At 48.4% G+C, this 17,775-nt stretch overlaps 1 protein-coding gene across 1 annotated transcript in view; it reads left to right on the top strand.

The window, feature by feature from the left end:
• MOV10L1 (Mov10 like RNA helicase 1) overlaps window positions 1–17,775 on the top strand; it is a 1,432,366-nt gene that overhangs the window by 390,246 nt on the left and 1,024,345 nt on the right. The window contains exon 8 of the mRNA XM_069627860.1: window positions 13,858–14,055. Within this exon, the coding sequence (XP_069483961.1) occupies window positions 13,858–14,055 (198 nt within the window). The remainder of the gene's footprint in view (window positions 1–13,857; window positions 14,056–17,775) is intronic.

The following is a 17,775-nucleotide window of genomic DNA, read 5'->3' as shown; positions in this document are numbered from 1 at the left end:
GATCGGGCGATAGTTTGCCGGGCAAGAAGGATAGGCTGATGGTTTATTGACAAGTGGGTGCACAAGAGAGTGCTTCAGAGGGGAGGGGAAGGCTCCTGAGACGAAGGATAGGTTTCAGAAATCGGCCAGGGCAGGAGCAAGGGTGTCAATGTGGTCCTTTATGGTTTTGAAGGAACAGGGAAGAACCTGTTTTGACAAGACTTTCATAGATCAGACTTCTCTAGAGATCTCGACAGGGGAGAGAAGGGGAAAGCAAGAGAAGGAGGGTGCAGGGGCGGCTGCAGGAGGGCCAGCATTCGGAGAAGGGAGAAGAGGGGGAGGGGACGAGAGGGTGGACAGGATGACCTGGGTTTTTGAGATGAAGTGAGAGGCCATGGCCCTGCAAAGGTCCTGGGAGGCAACAGGAGCGGTAGAGACTGCAGCAGGGTTGGCCAGCTCCTTGCAGATTTTGAAGAGTTCGGCCGAGTTGTTAGATGTCGCAGAGACAAAGGCTTGGATGTGTGCTCTCTTTTTAGTATGGACAGAGTCGGTATTGCCTTTGGAGCAGGCGGCAGGCCAGTCTGTCGTGGATGAACAAGAAGCCCCCCATTTCCTCTCAGCCACCCTGCACTTACGTTCGAGGGTAGCTAGGTCAGTCGTACCAAGAATTGCACTTGGCTTTGGGTTTCAAACGATCCTCATGACAGGGGCAAGAGCATCAAGAGTATCGGAGATAGAAGAGTAGAGCATGGAAAGGGCTGTGTCAGGGTGTGAGTCAGCCAGTACTGCAATTGCACATTCTGAATACTCAACAGGGTTTCGTCCAAGAAGACCGTAAAAAAAGACCTACCCAACCAAAACTTCGAAATTAGGTACTACCTAATGTTCTACTCACCAAATGTTTGACTTTTTTAAAAAGAAATAGGTAAAAGGGCTGTGGGGTCTGCCGGGGTGTCGCCTGCAGCCGCCCACCCCAAAAAAGCAACAAAAAAAGGGTTGTGGGGGTGTCCCCTGCAGCTCTCCCGCAGTCCCGAAAAAATGGAAAGGACCCTGCTGTACCAGTTCCTGATCACGGAATTGAAAGGGAACAGGCGTTGCGGGGACCAGCAAGTCGGAGCTAAAGTAAGTAGGGGTGTGGGGGGTATGTTGGGGGTGTGGGTGGGGGTGTGGGCAGGGGTTTGGCCAAGTCAGAAATGTTCAGGGGAGAAAAAACTGAAGGTTATTTGAAAAATTAATCTTCGGTCTTTTCTCCCCCGAATATTTTTAACTCATTCTTTCAACCTCAAACCCTCAAGAGGCATAGTTGGTTCGTCCTTCCTTCCTTTCCCTTCCAGTGTTCTTATTAAATATTGTGTTTTTATTGTATACACTCCCTTGTTTGCTCCCTCGCCGTGTGGGCACTATGAAACAGTATTTTACTTGCTGTATAAGTGCCCAACAAGCGAACAATAAATAAAATCAATAAGAGTACCGTTTCTCTTAACCTCTTCTTTGAAATTCCTGGGTGGATGGAGCCTCCATGCTGGGCTTCGTTCCTGCTACTGCTTTCCCCAGCGAGCATGGACGACCACCGTTATTCTGAGTGCTTTGCCTCCATGGTACGTCCGTGCCGATTTGAATCTCCTTCGACTAAAATGCCACACAGCTGCAGGCGCTCACGGCTGCCCGTGATTCACTCTCATTCAATCCTTTGAGTTTTATTAGGACTAAAGACGGATGACTAGAATGCTCATTCTGTTACTTGCTCTGGCTCTTCATTACTCCTGAGGGCTTCCTCCTCTCAGTAGTTCTCTGGTTGGTCATCTTTATGGCTCTTTGCCTATTCTTCGTTTTAGTACTTCTATCAGCAACAATCCTTCGTTAGTCCAAGCTCTCCCTCTTCTCAGTAGAAGTAAAGTCTATGGCCCTACACAAGTGCACGGGTTGGTAAGGTATGTGATTGTGGTTTACCGTGTGGGGAGGTGTGTAGGGTGTTGGGTGAGGAGTAATATACTGTATTTCACTTAGATGGTCATTCTTCTCCCTAGAGGGGGGATTCTCTCCACATGAGATCCTCTAGCTGAGTACCACCCACAGGGGGACTATCCGGTAGTGACCTCACCACCCTGACCTCATGTGAAGGGGCTCCCCCTCTGGGAGAAGTGACGGCATCTAAGGATTTGTCACATTACCTTTTTGCTCCTTTCAAGGAGGCAACACCAAATTCAGACCTTCTTCTAGGGTCTAAGCTTCAAACCACTCTGCGTCAACACCTGCTGCTTTGTCCAAATACTAGTGAGCTCTACCATGTATGCTGCCCGTAGAGGACTGCGATCGGTACACACCCCATCCCAAATATCAAAACCGTGTAAACTTACCTCCGGACTCAAACATCGAAACGGTCTCGACTTACTTCCGACCCCCCTCCCTCACAGCACCTCTGTGGGAGGTCGGGTAAGATGACCTGCAAATCAGTGACTTGCCATTACTTTGGAAAACTGGTGCTAGAGAAAGTGGCCAGAAAAGAAACACTGGAATTTGTCAAGAGGCCCATGCATTCTCCCCCGATAGATTCACTCAATCATCACTTGGCAGAACTGCAACAGGAAGTTCTGAAGTTCCCAAAAACTGAGGTAGTGGAAAAGGTGCCCAGTAAAAAAGGGAGAATGGCGACCCAACCCATATTAGACTGGGGTCTTTAGTTCAAGATGACCACATTGCACAAGGTCATCCCGTTGCTAGAAAAGGAGGCTTGTTACTGTGATGAGTCCGGTGGAGTCATCACTGATTCCCTGGCAGATCTCCTCCCATATGACCAGGGGACAGCAGCCGCAACCTGATCTTGACCCCGGGGGCAGTGTATGAGGGAGGATCACATGGGAGGAGACAACTATATGGGGGGAAGGTAGTGACTCCCAACAGAGGAGCCACGGTATTCCCCCTTTCCCCTGATGACCCTATAATACCCGATGTCTTAATGGTTTGATGTCATCTCACGATTCCCTCTCATTGTAAAAATCCGAAAACCTTTCCTCTGTCATTCTAGTCAAAACCCCATCTATGACTCAAATTTTCACAACATGCTTATAACAGCTCCTATTTCTAATGTGTCAATATATGAAACTTTTGTACATCCCCATTCAAGAAATCCAATAACACCTATGGATCTAAACTCCCATAAATCCTCAGGTACTGAGACGAAAAAGACATGCAAAGGATCCATGCGGTGGCTCACAAATGCGAGTCACACATACTCGCATGGCGTGAAGGAAGGGGAGGCGCAGCAGGCACATATGAAGGACGGTGGAAGCACTGGGAGCCACAGCAGAGCTCCTGGAGGTATGGTTGTGCCGAGACAGAGTTCTCCGGTCCAGGCCACAGAGGAAAGTCGGCGAGTGAACTTGAAGCTGCAGTAAATGCTGGAGGAACGTCTGCACCGTGTAAGAAGTCCACCCAGGGCAGAAGCTTCATCGCAGAGGCACGCCAAGAGTCGGAGACGATGTACATGACCGGTGAGTCTGCCCAAAGTCATTGGGAACCCTGTGGCGTACTCGTTGGGGACCCCACGGCATACCTACACGCATGCAACCAAGTGAATGAAAGGTATGAAATTGCTAATATGGACAATGCTCAAAAGTGGTTTAAATGCAGACAAAATCCAATGCCAATTCTACCCAATAATACCGACTAGACAAACTGCAGCCACAAACCCTAAGCAAGCAAGTATTGGTATTTTTCCAAAATTCATAACAAAATGGATACCCCACCTAAGAGCCCCCCTCCCGTGCCCCCACCCCCTTCCGTTCGGTGCCGACAGTCCTGCCAAAATGTCTGAGAAAAAGAAAAACTCCACCACCCTCCCTTTCATGGCCCAGTTCCCGCTTCATTTGTCCTTCCTCACTAATCTTGCGGGGTGGGCCTCAAGCCAGAGCCAGGAGATGGGCCGTCTTTGGACACCATGCCCTCCTGTAACCCTTCATAGGAAAATGTAGAACCAAGTCCTAGTCTGCCAGAAAGTTCACATGTTCCCCCCTAATCTCGTAAGTAACTTTCTCCAAGACCACACAATTCCACACTTTGGCCACCCACTCCTGCTCCGTAGGTGGATGTTTTGCTTTCCATTTCTGTGCCACCAGTAATTCTGCAGCCATGACCAGGATGACATAAACCTTCAGCTGGTCCTTTGTGGCCAGCTTCTCTAACTCTCCATCTAGCCCCAGTATGAACATCCCCACATTCAACTTCTTCTCCACTCCCAACGTGGCTCTGATCGCTTCCTGAATCATGCCCCAAAATGTGCCCACAAGGGGACAGCCTACGAGATATGCCACCATGACTCTAACTCTACGCATCCCACCAGCACAACCCCAATGAGGTCCTATACATTTTCTTCAACCTGCAGGGGGTAAAATGCCACTGATACATACATTTTAGCCAAATTTCTTGAATCTGTAGTGAACAGGTCAGCTTAGGGATATTCATCCATAGGGTGGACCATTGCTCTAGGTCTATCTCGTGTCCAACCTCTAACGCCCACTTGTCCATAAACTTCCTCGCCCTTACTTCCTCCCCCTCTTTGATGATACAGTACAGGTCCCCAACCAATGTTATCCCCCGGTTTGGTAGTCACAAATTTCTCAAGAGGCTAGCGGTCGCATCGCCGCTGCCCTGTTTGTGCCTCAAGGCCCAGTGTCGCAGTTGGGCATATTGAAATCTCGCCTCTTCCCCCACCCCAAAGTCGCTTTTATAACGGATGAACTCCTTAAACGTACCCCCATCAAATAAGTCACAAAGCTTGTTGCAGCCCCCGGCCCGCCACTTGTCAAACCCCCTCGCCTCCCTCCCCGGGGTAAACTGCGGATTCCCAAATATTGGGGTAAGTGGCGAGGGAAACGTAGTTAATTTAGAATGTTTTGCAACTTCGTCCCATTTTTCACCCACCAGAGCTTCAATTGAGCTGCAATACATATTTAGCGGCCTAGCTTCCTTGGGGAGCCACAGGACCTCCTCAATTTCCGGGCCTACCACTGCCCTGTCCATCTCCCTCCTTTTCTTCCCCCTAATCTGGGACGCCCAATAATATGCCACCAGATCCGTACCTCCCATGCCCCCTTTCTTCACTGGTAGTGACAGCAGTTTAGCTGAGAGTTTCAGCCTTCTCCCTCCCCAAATGAAAGCCCCCAAGTGCCTCTGGAGAGATCTAAAAAAGGACTTTGATATCTTGATTGGGAGAGCCATAAACGCATATCACAACTTGAGCAACACTACCATCTTTATGGTATTGATCCTGTCCTGCCAGGACACAGAGAGCGGACTTGATGGACACAAGACTCCTTGATGGACACAAGAAGGGGGGGGGAGGAGTTAGCTTCGAAGTGCTGGTCCGGTGTTCTTGTAAGGAATATACCTAAATATTTCAGTTGGTCCCTAGCCCACATGTACTGAGATCTAGCCATTACCTCCCTCAGCCCTTCCGGAGTCATCTATAGGCCAAGAATCTCTGATTTGCTCTTATTTATTTCTAATCCTGCCCCCTCCCCAAATTGAGTCAGCTCCCCCTCCACCGCTTCCAACGACTCCCCCAGGTTGGTTAGCATTAGGAGCATGTCATCTGCAAATGCAGCAACCTTATGTTTTTTTCACACCGAATGAGACGCCTCTAATGACTCAGTTGGACCTAATCCTACTTAGCAGGGGTTTTAAGTATAGAGCATACAGAAGCAGGGAGGGCGGACACCCCTGTTTCGTGCCCCTTGAGACCATCACTAGGTCGGTTAGCTCGCCGTTGATCAGTAGACGCATAGACAGTGTTTTATAATTGGCTGCTATTCTTGATAGAAAGGTCTCCCCCGGCCCCATTTTACGTAGGGTACCGAACAGAAATAGCCATTCCACCCTATCAAATGCTTTGGCGGCGTCCAGCGCCTCCACCAAGGCCGCCGTCCCCTTTTTATTCACCTTCTCGATGATATGAGTTACCCTCCTGATGTTGTCATGGGTTTGGCATCCCTGTATGATTCCTGACTGGTCGGCATCCACTAGCTCGGGGCAGAGAGATTACAGTCGGGACTTAAAGATCTTTGTGTAAATCTTGGCGTCAAGATTGATGAGAGCTATCGGCCTGTATGACCTACACGGAGTCAGGTCCTTACCCTGCTTCGGCAGAAATACCACTTTGGCCTCCTCCGTCGATGGCGTAATCCCCCCATCCTTCCCAAATCTATCGAAGAGTGTTACCAGTCTCGGGGTAAAGACCTCTGAGTAAGCTTTATAAAATTCCGACGAAAATTCCGTCGGGACCCAGGGCTTTATTAGGCGGGAGTGAAGCTATGGCTCTAATCACCTCATCTCTGGTTATATCCCCCTCCAACATCTCCCTCTCATGGGACGCAATCCTAGGTAGCTCACACGCTTCTAGATATTCTTCCACTGCCTTCCTCTCTGGGTTTTCTGACCTGTTTACCTCCCTGTAGAAGTCCTTAAATTCCCTCTTAATAGAATCGATATCCGTTCGAACTTCCCCATTGGCTGTCTTTATTCCCATTATGGTTCTGTCTTTCTCCTCCCCCCTGAGTATCCTGGCCAGCAACCTGTCCGCTTTGTTACCCCCACATAGTAGTTCTGTTTCAAATGTACCAGTGCCCTTTCCGCTCTGGCTATCACTAGCATGCCTAACTGGCCTTTCACAGCCCTGTATTCTTTATGCACGTTCCCTGTGGGCTTGGCTGCCATTTGGAGGGTGAGTGTTCTAAGTTTTCCCTCCAGATCCTGCTCCAATTACCTCTGTTACCTGTCACGTTTTGTCTTCATGGCTATTACCTTAGCCCGGATCGTGGCTTTAAAGGCATCCCAAAGGATTCTCGGGTCCACATCCTGAGACTCATTTAACTGAAAATATTGGTCGATTTCTTCCGTCAATTCTTCCCTAAGGACCCTGTCCCTAAAGACATATGCCGGGTACCTGCATCTCCAAAGGCCCATTGGACGGATAGGTCGAATGAGCGAGACGGTGATGGGCGTGTGGTCCGATAACGCTATAGCCCCCACTGCCACTTCCTTCACTCTGCCCACTAGCTGGCGTGAGACCCAAACTTAATCAATCTTAGAGGAAGACATGTGCACATGAGAGAAAAAGGTATACCCTCTTGCATCCCCTCTCATTACCCTCCATGTGTCCACCAGTGCTAGATCATCCATCACCCCCTGCAGCTCTTTGAAGGGGCTGCTTTGCGCCGTGAAGGTAGTGGCGCTTCTGTCCCTCCCCGGATCCCAAGCGAAATTGAAATCCCCCAGCAGGATTATCATCCCTTTGGCAGCCCCCCCCCCCTACTTTTGGATCGTTTTCTGAATATAAGGATCTTGCCCCACATTTGGGGCATTCAGCGAGGCCGACATTAGAAACTCCCCCCGCAGCCTGACAAATTAGTGCCACATATCTGCCATCGTTGTCCCTGTTAACCTCCATTATCTTCAAGTCTAAATTGTTTCGCAGGGTTATTAACGTACCTGCATGCTTACACTGGCAGTTGCCTTGCTGAATTCTGCCATATCCCCTAATCCTAAGCTTGTTCTTATCCTTTTCCCGCAGGTGGGTCTCTTGTAGGACAAGTATAGGACACGTATGTCCGGGGCCTCCCTCGCCAGAAAATGATCTAGTTTTTTCCTCTTCAGAGGAGTGTTCAGTCCCCTGATGTTCAGCGAGAGAACTTTTGGATGCCCATCATTAGCCATCGAAGTGAGAGTGGCCAATTCCCTTTTCGCACAGGGGAGGAGTAATCTCATCCGCCTCAACCTATTACCGAACCAGAATACCCCCTCATACGCCCCCCTACTGGGTGGACTCAACCGGCCTCTGCCCCTCACCCCCGGACCTCCCTCGGGTGTTGAGCACCATAGTTCCTCCAGCATCCCTCCATGCAGATCTTCCCTGACCCATAAGTCTTCCAAGAAATCCCCCCCACCCCGCCACAAACACTGCTCATTTGCCCATAGCCCCCAGCAGAGCAACGGTGCCCCGGTCAGGCCTGAATATGTGGGTCACCGACCGTGGCCCCTGCTTCTTTCCCCAAGCCACTGCCCGGGGCCTTTGGGCCCCATGGGCCCCATCCATTCCTCTGCTTCTTCCTCAACTTCTGCATTGACCATTCCCACGCTTTCCTTTTAATGAGGCCCAACCTGGGAGTCTGGTCATCTGTGCTAAACACATCCACCTCTATCCCCAAAGCCTATGCACCCTCTTCGACCGTGGTGACTCTCCTTTGCCGGCCATCAAGCTCAAACAGAAGTCCAAAAGGAAAGGTTCACTTGTACCTCTTGTTACGCCTGGACCACCGAGTGCATCTGCCTTCTTTTGTAAAGCGTAACTTGGGATAGATCCTGAAAAAGGAACACCTGCACCCTTGTGTCGAATGGTATCAGATTGCCTGGCTGACGTTAAGATGCTTTCCTACTGCTTATATTCATGCAGAACTGCCAAGACATCCCGGGGCCTAGCTGCCGGTTCGTTCCGCCTCAGGGGTCCAGAAGAGATGCAAACAGCTGCTGAACAGTGAGCAGTAAGTCTGCATCCCCCACTGATTCCAGAAGTGCCTTTATACGAATGTTCGCCCTCTGTGACCTATTTTCAAATTCCTCGTTCTGAAGCTCCAAATTAAACGTGGCCCTGGCCAGTTGCTCCCATCATCTCTTCCATCTTACGGTTGTCCTCTGCTACTTCCTGAAGCGCCCTCCCGTTAGTGTCCACTCGCGCTTCTCTACCATGCAAGTTGCGCTTAATTTCCTTTGTCCCCTGCCAGGTCCTCCTTCATTTTGTCTAACTGCATCTGCATCGTGGCCGTCAGTCTGTCACCAAAACTCTGGAGGCATGGTTCCATGAACCTTTTAGTTACCCCCAGATCCCCCTGGGCTTCCTCTCTGGGGGAGTCACCTTTCCCCACAACCACCCCCATGTCCTCATCCTGCAGCGCAGCTCCATTCTTCATCCAAAGTTTCTGAATTTGCCCCTCACACCCCCTCTTGTTCCCTTCCCTTTCGGTGGGGTCTGGGCCTCCTTCCCTCTGAGTTTTGACATTGTCCTGATGTATGGATACTGGTCGTGACACTCAGGGGGTCCCCTGGTCGTTCTCACCACCCCGATGACGTGGCTTCTTTTTTCGCTGCTGCTATGAACCACCAGGTTTCTTCTTTTGGCCCCTGGATACCTCCACAGGTTGGGGGCGCAACCCTCAGCGGTTGCTCTACCTATTCTGCCCCCCCTCCCCCCGGGCCACCGCCTCCCTTTCACTCCCCAGATGGGAGGGAATGTAACTCCTGCCAGTGGGTAGTCTCACTGGCCCTACACCTGTGCCGGGTCCTGCCTCAACTCCTCTCCCCTTGCGAGACTCCAGCTGCTTTGGAGGATCCCAGGGGGCCACTCCTCAGTCCGGACATTAGCGCCCTCTATACTGCCCCAGCTGCATAGCCCCTGTAATTTCGCCACGACCGGGTGCTGTGGCCACTGCTGACAGGCCGTTTATTGTTGGGTGTTCCCCACACAGCCCCCCCCCCCTCCTCCCTTTCAGGCACATTTACCTGGCCGCAGACTCCGGGCTGTTGCTGTTAACGATCTCTGACTGAGGGCGGGAAGAGGACAAGGGGGGAGCCCGGGCGCAGCTCACTTGGGTCCTGCAGTGGCTTCTCTTGGTTTCGATCGGGAAGCCCCATCACCACACGCCGGGCTGGGTGCTCCAAACGATCCCAGAGAGGACCTCTGCTCGCTGGCCCAGCGCGCCCGAGACCAGCTTCCTTTCTCCGGCTGGTGTGTGCCAGGTGGGGGCAGCACAAAGGGTGACGGGCAAGCTCCTCTTCGCATACATTCCAGACCAGTCTCTTCACTCTGTCTGGTGCTTGTCCGGCGGGGCCAGCCCACAGGGTGTCGGACAGGCTCCTCCTCCCCCGACTCAGCTTTCAGTCAGCTCCCGCCGTGGGCCTCGTCCCCTCCGACACCGCTGCCTTGATGTTTACGTCGCTGGCACCACCGCTACAGTCACTTCGGTTCCCGGGTGCAGCAGCTCCACTTCCCGGAGTCCTGGGGGCTTCTCCGCTCAGGACGATCCTCTTCCACTACCATTACAGCTCCCCCGCCAGAACTCTCCTCGGCCGCCACCTCTCCTCAGATATCCCGCCAGCACGCACTCCTCCTGGTGGCCCAGCACTCGCACCAGCTCTCACTGCAGGAGGACCCCGTAACCTCTTCCGGGGGTCGGTGGATCACCCCGCCTCTCAGTGGTGGCTAGATCTTGCCTGAGGGTTGGGGGGGGGTTCTAGCACCGCAATTCCCACTTATTGGGCAGAGGGGCTTGGGGAGCACCATATCACAAGTGTTCCCATATTGGCGGCCATCTTGGAATTCCAAAAAGACACCTTTTGACACAAAGCAACTGTTGTTTGAAAGAATCTTTTTTTTTATTGTAACATTTAGTTTTATTACAAAACTTTAATTGCATGTAAAATGCCCTCAATCCTTTAAATCCTTAACTTAATTCATTCAGTTAAAATTAGATCGTTGTTCAGGATCTTTTCCAGATAATCAATTACTGCACAAATTAACGGAGGCCTATTTCCAGATAGTAAATTAAACCACCAGTCCTCAATGTGAATCCCAGGAGAAAAAAATCTGCCTAGGATGGACGAACGACAGGACGATAGTTCAGCACACTCTGTGATTAGGTGTTTTAATGATTCTGTAGATTTTGTACAGAATCTACACAGAGTATCCGTTGACTCTTTGTAGTGTTTCATCCACATCATTTCTTTTGTGTTGTAAGCATTCAAGCAAAATCTTAAAAACTTTGTTTCGATGATCCCTCGAGGGGAATCTATCCAAATATTTTGGTAATTTGTCCAAATTGTTACATGTTACGCCTGTAAAAAGGGAGGTCGACATGGAATCACGGATCTCATTGTTCCACTTTTCGAAGCAAAATTGCAGTATGTCCATTACCAAATCCCAGGATATGTCGGCCACTTCAATGATCTTCATGATTTTGTTTACCCACATCAGCAGAATCCCAGAATGTGGGTGATCAGTTGTTGATTTAAATATTTTGTAGGGTGGAGCAACTTCATATAGGCAGATTTTGCGTAGCATAGCGATGGATTTCCATTGTATGATTCCATACAGAGGCTCTAGACCTATTTCATGTCTAATGGCTGCAATGGAAGTACCTGAAGGCACATTCAACACCTTTCTCCAAAAAAGGCCCTCTAATAACGACCAGAATTTATAGTCTATATTTAGACCAGCCTCTGCTCCATGGGTTAGTGCCGGAATGACCTTCTGCACGTAGAAAGATCTTATTGGGGCGAGTGTGACCTTGCATGGTGAATGTTGCCATGCAATGTTTCAAGTCTGTTGTCCAATCCCATTCCCTAATGGATTTATTGATCTGCACTCCCAGATATCGAACAACTGAGACTGATTCAATTAATTCGCCTGCAGCAGTCCATTTAAAGGGTTTTTTAATGGGCTGTTTAGATTCAAAGGCTATGATTTTTGATTTGCTGATATTGATAACAAGATCATTGGCTGTTAGATATGAGACTAGTTTGGTTAATAGGCGTTGTAGGCCAATCTCCGTTTGATCAAACACCACGATGTCGTCGGCATAGAGGGCCCAACTAATTTGTTGGCCATTCACTTTCGGTGGAAAACGTCGCACATTATTCAGGTCTTCAGAGATGTCAGAAATATATAATTTAAACAAGAGGACTGCTAAGGGGCAGCCTTGTTTTACACCATTTGTTGTTCGTACTTCGTTAGTAAGATGCCCACTCCTATTTGAAAGAAACACCTTTGCCATCTACTTAAAATTCCAAGGGTTTCTTCTTGGAAAACAATTTTAGATGGATTTATCCTTTTCTTGTTCACAAGAACACCTTTTGCTAACATCAAGTCAAAGACATTCCCTTGCACCCTTTGTTATTTAGTTTCTAGTGTGAGGGTCAGATTAGAATGTTTTGGACACAGGGACAGGTTTTAAGTTGCTGACTACTTGACACAGACTTTAGTTTTGGTTTTCTTGGTACATTTTTCTTTAGGATAGGGCTAGAGAGGCGTTTTTCCAACCCATTTCTGTTTAATAAAAATGTTTGACTTTGGGAATACCTCAACTTTGGGACCGCTTCTCATTCTGACTGCTCACATTAGCTGCACTGGACTTCTAGGATGCCTACTTTTAAATATAATCTGTTGGAAGCACAGGTACTACCTCTGGTTCACAGTGGGAAACCCAACACTATCAGTTCCACTTGTTGCCCTTCCCACTCAGGTCTGTACCAAGAGTGTTTACCAAGTGTCCATCACCCGTGGTGGCCCATCTGCGGAGATCAGAAATAGAGGTGCATCTGTATCTTGAGGACTGGCTGGTGAGGGTCATATACCGGCAGAAGCTCAAGTAAGCATGCAACACACAGTTTTGTCCCTCTGCACTCTGGGATTGTCAATCAATATATCGGCCCCCTTCTTTGCCAGTTGTCAGTTTCTTGGGAGCAGACTTTGACACGTATGTGCCGTTGGCCATGCACCTTCAGCAGAAAAGGTTAGGACTGTTTTGGGATCCAGTTTAGCTTCAAGAAAACCCAGTGTGTCAATTCAAATCCCTCCTGTGCATGATGTCCTCATCTATATCACTGAAGCCCCATTGCAGGTTACGAATTCACCTGAAACATGAAGAGCTAGATGCACAGCAGGCGCAAGCCAAGAGTTCATGGGATGATTGTGCTTTTGGCTGTCACAACATTGGCAGACACAAAAAGGCAATCTCCTCATGGGGATCTTGTACCAGTTGCCCACCTCCACATTTAATTATCCTGCGGACAGATGCCTCTCTTGCAGGATGGGGCACACACCTGAATCATTGCAAGCAAAACGTGTATAGTTGGAAGCGTAGACCAATCTACACATTAATGTTCTGGAGCAAAGAGCAATTTACTTGGTGCGAAGATCCTTTCCACCAGTCCTCAAGATGTGCAATATCACTGTCCAGATAAACAATACAACATACCTGCACTACAGAAACAAGTAAGGCACCATGACATTTCTGCTCCTATCCAATGAGTCTTTGGAGGAATTGTAACCAAAGCACATAATCATGATCCAAGCTTTCGCATCCTCTCATCAGGGACAATACAGTGTCCCATGAGTGGGAACTGGACAATAAATAGATACAAAAAGTGTTCCAGGCTTGGGACAGCTCTCCCGTGGATCTCTTTTCCACTATGGAGAACGCAAAGTGCCACCACTTTGCATGCAAGTTCTGGGATTCTTTTTGATTTTTTTTGTTTGCATCTAAAATGCACGCTCCATCTCTGTTCACCTGTAAAGGATGCACCACTGTCTTACAGCCAATCAATGCCATTGGTTTACTCCAAACTTGTTAACTGTTTTGGATTCCTCCTCTTTCGATGATGCCAGAGGTTGAGGGAACTAACAGTCTATTAGCATTATAACTTTTATCAAATGTTAATCTTAATTTAATCTGTTACTGCAGCCATACTTGCAACAGATTTATTGTTTGGTTTCTGGCACAAGCCATCTAAACCAAGTTCTGGCATCAGTTGACTAAGCTGGGACTTCTAACAACTCTTTGGTGATATTCTTTACTTATGCAGCAATTGAGGTATAGACATATAGCTTCATAAATTAAATATTTAATCTGCCCTTTTATTGGACTGCAATAAACCTCCTAAACGTTAATACTTTGTGAATATGCCATATTTTAGTTGCAAGAATTAACGATAATTTTAGATAGTTGGAATTGTCAAAAGTGTAACTTTACAATTTAGGTGATATGTTTGCAACATATATTTACAGAATTGTATCATGAATAAATCAGTTAATCTGCTCGTGCTTTATTTTAGAAACCCAGGTCATAGCAAGGAACTTTTGTTGCTCTGCTTTTTGGATTTCATCATTGGACGTTTCATTGAAGTCGAAGTAGTGAATGAAGAGGAACGTTTAATTGCTGCCACTGAGAAATTCCATGGTAGACGTAGTAAAAGCGAAGGAGAGCCTCGGATTATTACCAATAAAGTGGTTATATCCACACAACTGAAAAGGTATTTACTTTTTTAATTCACATGTTTTGTACGCAATGGAGAGTTGTGTTTTGAATTAGGACTTCAGTATGCAATTTCTTCATGGTCTTCCCCATGCACTTTGAAGCCTGCAGCCCCTCTAATTATTTTTGCCACATGTACTTTGAAGCCTGCAGCCCCTGTAATTATTGACACTACAGGCACCTTGGAGCCGGCAGCCCCTGTAATTAGTAATGCCACATGTACTTTGAAGCCTGCAGCCCCTGTAATTATTAATGCTACAAGTACTTTGCAGCCTGCAGCCCCTGTAATTATTGATGCCACTTGTACTTTGGGGCCGGCAGCCCCTGTTTTATTGATGTTACATATACTTTGGCGTCTGCAGCCCCTGTAATTACTGATGTTACATGCACTTTTGTAAGGAACTCATGGTGGCAACCTAAAGATAGACACGTGATCACAGTTCAAGGGTGTTTATTAAACTGTAGGAATGGGTGGGAAAAATGCCTAATCTAAACCTAAATCTAAGATGGGAGCAAGCTGCGACCATCAAATAATAATAAGGCAGTCCTAGTGGTGTCTTGTCAAATAAAAAGGGCCTATACTAAATACAACCTATTGCCAATCCTTACCGCTAAATTACAAAGTAGTGTGGGTCAATGTTCACCAGAAAAGAAAGAAGTGTTCCCAAAATGAAGTGTCAGGATGGTGTGGCTGGGGTCTCCCTTCCCCATGTTTGAAGCATGGGACAAGGCGGGACTTCGGGGTTCCCAGAAACCCTCTTCTCTGCCCTCAGGTTAACACAAGCCTCCTCTGCTTTGGCCCAGTCCCTACATGGGCCCAAAGGCCCCTGCTCAGGCTGAGCTAGCTTTTCCACTTTCAGAAACCCCAGCCACTACTTCCTGGACCAGGGAAAGATTTGAACAGTTCATGGATCCCATTCCTATGGGGAGGTCTTAGGCCCTGCAAGTCTCCCAAGCATGAGTCCCCTGTGGCTCACCCTGCTTTCCCAGAACTGAAAATGCCTGATCCCTCTGAAGACATTTTTCAAGGTGAGATGATCAGTATGACAATGTCTTCTACGTTCCGGATCGTGATGATTGCTCCAAAGACCCTATTTCTCACGACCCAGATGCTTGACTAACTACAGATGACATGGGGAATTGGCCTACTACCCCTGCCCATGAGGCTGAGTCTGATAATAACTTGTTGGACACCCTCCTGTCTCCCAACCTAGAGAGGCTTTCACTATTCATGACCAGCTGCTTGTCAACAACATTCTTCGGAAAGCAGTGGACCATTTCAAAATTGTCCCCCAAGAGGCGGTGCCTGACTGAAGATATCTTCAAAGAAAAAGTTCCTGTCAGTCAGACTATCCCACTTCTTAACTCCATTAAAAAACGTATTGCCCCCTCTTTGCTTACGCCCTCCCTTAATTAGGCGGTGAATCTGCACGTTGAAAAGATGTTTTGCCCTGCACCCTCTGATCCACTTTATATTAATGGAAACTACATCCGGGAGTCCCTGGTGGTCACCACGACTAGAAAACGCGTAGGTGTTCAAACCCGAGACATGGGCCTTGCTCATCAACAGACCCATTGAGGAGTTGGCTCTCTTTGACAAAGCATTGGACGACACACTTGAGACGGCAAAGAATGAGCATGAGACATTGTAATCTCTCAACCAGATCTCTACCAGGCCGTATATGCAACATGGAGTAATTAATAGCTGCCGCTCCGTTCGTGGGCAATCCATCTCCTGCACCACTCAGTGTTCCTATGGTACAAGCGGATCACCCTGGTATTCTGGCCAAGGAACGTACAGCACTTATCAAACCCCTCAGTAGGCGGGACTTCGGCATGGCAAAGGAAGGGGTAGAAATGCAGCAGCCAGAGTCTCCCCTGCTAGAAAATGACTGCACGATTCGGGTGCCCTTCCATGCCTCTCCAGTATGAGGTCAGATAACATGCCTTACCCACGCATGGCCACGGTTATTGCACCTCAATACCACCCACCAAAGACCATCTCCTCATCCTTCAATAAGAAGTGGAGACCCTGCAGCAAAAGGGAGTGATCAAACTCGTCCTAGATCATCAGTTAAACAAGGGTTTATATTCAATATATCTTGTACCCAAAAAGGATCTAACCAGGCACACTGTATTAGACCTGCAAACAAGTATGTCAAGCCTCAAGGTTTCAGGATGACAACTCTGCAGGAAGTAATTCCACTGCTAAAGCACAGGGACTACATGGCCACCTTGGATATGAAAGATGCATGCTTTCATATTTCAATTTTGCCAGCACACAGAGGAAGTACCTAAGGTTCAAGAGGGAGAACACACATTATCAATTCAAAGTACTCACCTTCGGCATTGCCTCAGCCCCGAGGGTTTTTACCAAGGTACTGGCACCAGCCAAGTACCTGCAAGTACTGTTGGCTGTGGACTGGAATGCTCTCCCCTTTGGATCATCGATACAGCGCTGTCTCTGTTCTGCGCTGCACCGCGTTACTTTTCGTGTTGCCGTTGATACGGCTGGGAACATTTCGAAGCCTGGAGTACGTCTTTCTGTGGAACTCAGTTTGCCTGGCCTTCGCTCGTGGGTTAGAGGAGGTGACTTTTTTCCACACTCGTATTGTTCCTAGGGAAGGGAACTCCCCTTCTCTCATTCTGTTGCTACTTTAAATGCTAACACCCGTTTGGAGGTGTGCCTAACTACTTGCTTTGTGTGCTCTCCCTCCCCTTAGGTTTCCTCTGTATAGGAGGCCCCGCCCCCCTGCGCTGCGTGACGCTCAGGAAGCCTCTACAAGGACCTGCCTCCCCGCGCACCCGGGCCACGCACCAGCCAAGTACCTGCAAGTACTGTTGGCTGTTCGCGGTTCGCGTGGAGCACGGAGGCGGCTGCAAGGTTCCTCTCGCCTAGCTTGTGCTTTATAGCTTTTGTCTTTTTGGTGTCCCTGATCGCACCTTAGCGCATTTTTACCCACAAATTCTTGACATCTGCATTGTAAAGGGCGGTGAGTGCATCCCCAGAGTGGAGCCCTTCCTCTCTACGTGCTTCAGGTTGGTTATAACTTTTTTGTTTTGAAGTGCCACTGGTGATACCAACTAACCAGTTGGGCATTTCTATCGCAAATGCTAGCATATGTTCATTTGTTATAGTGTTGTTTATTCCTATCACATGCTATGCGCATGCGAATGAACATTGGCACTATTCTATTCTGTACATTTTGTTTGCAGATTTCAAGTATAGCCTCTGGTGTAACACTGTGTTTTTGGGGAAGATAGGGGGGTTGTTTTGGGTTTGCTGCATCGGTGGCGCAGGGTTGTGTCTTCCTCGTCCCTTTGCCCCTTTGGTATTGCAACTGTCTATATATAAAGGGGGCTGCTTTACCCTTTGTTTCTGTGGTCTGTATAGCTATTGAGCATGAGTCCAATCCTAAAAAGTGGTTGTAAAACTGGTTCCTCACCGAAGGAATCCGCGCCACAATTAGTCACTAATACCCAAAGCCCTACCCTCCTTTTGCCTCTTTCCACCAAAAAGTCTTTACTATCTATGCCTAGTTGATCAAAGTAGAGGGTTGTTGGGTCGGTTCAAGATGGGAACCTTGAGTCTGCCACAATGGTAGCACCATCTTCTGTTAAGCCTCTATCCTCACCTGGTCCTCCCCCTACCTTGGTATTGTTAAATTTCTCAGTCCAGGAAGCTAATGACAACGTTGGGGAGGCGGGTGACTTAGAT

The sequence above is a fragment of the Ambystoma mexicanum genome, chromosome 12, assembly GCF_040938575.1.
Source record: "Ambystoma mexicanum isolate Mex_15411 chromosome 12, UKY_AmexF1_1, whole genome shotgun sequence".
NCBI classification, from domain to species: domain Eukaryota; kingdom Metazoa; phylum Chordata; class Amphibia; order Caudata; family Ambystomatidae; genus Ambystoma; species Ambystoma mexicanum.
Note: the sequence above shows the minus strand (reverse complement) of the source record. Positions and strands in the feature narration are given on the sequence as shown.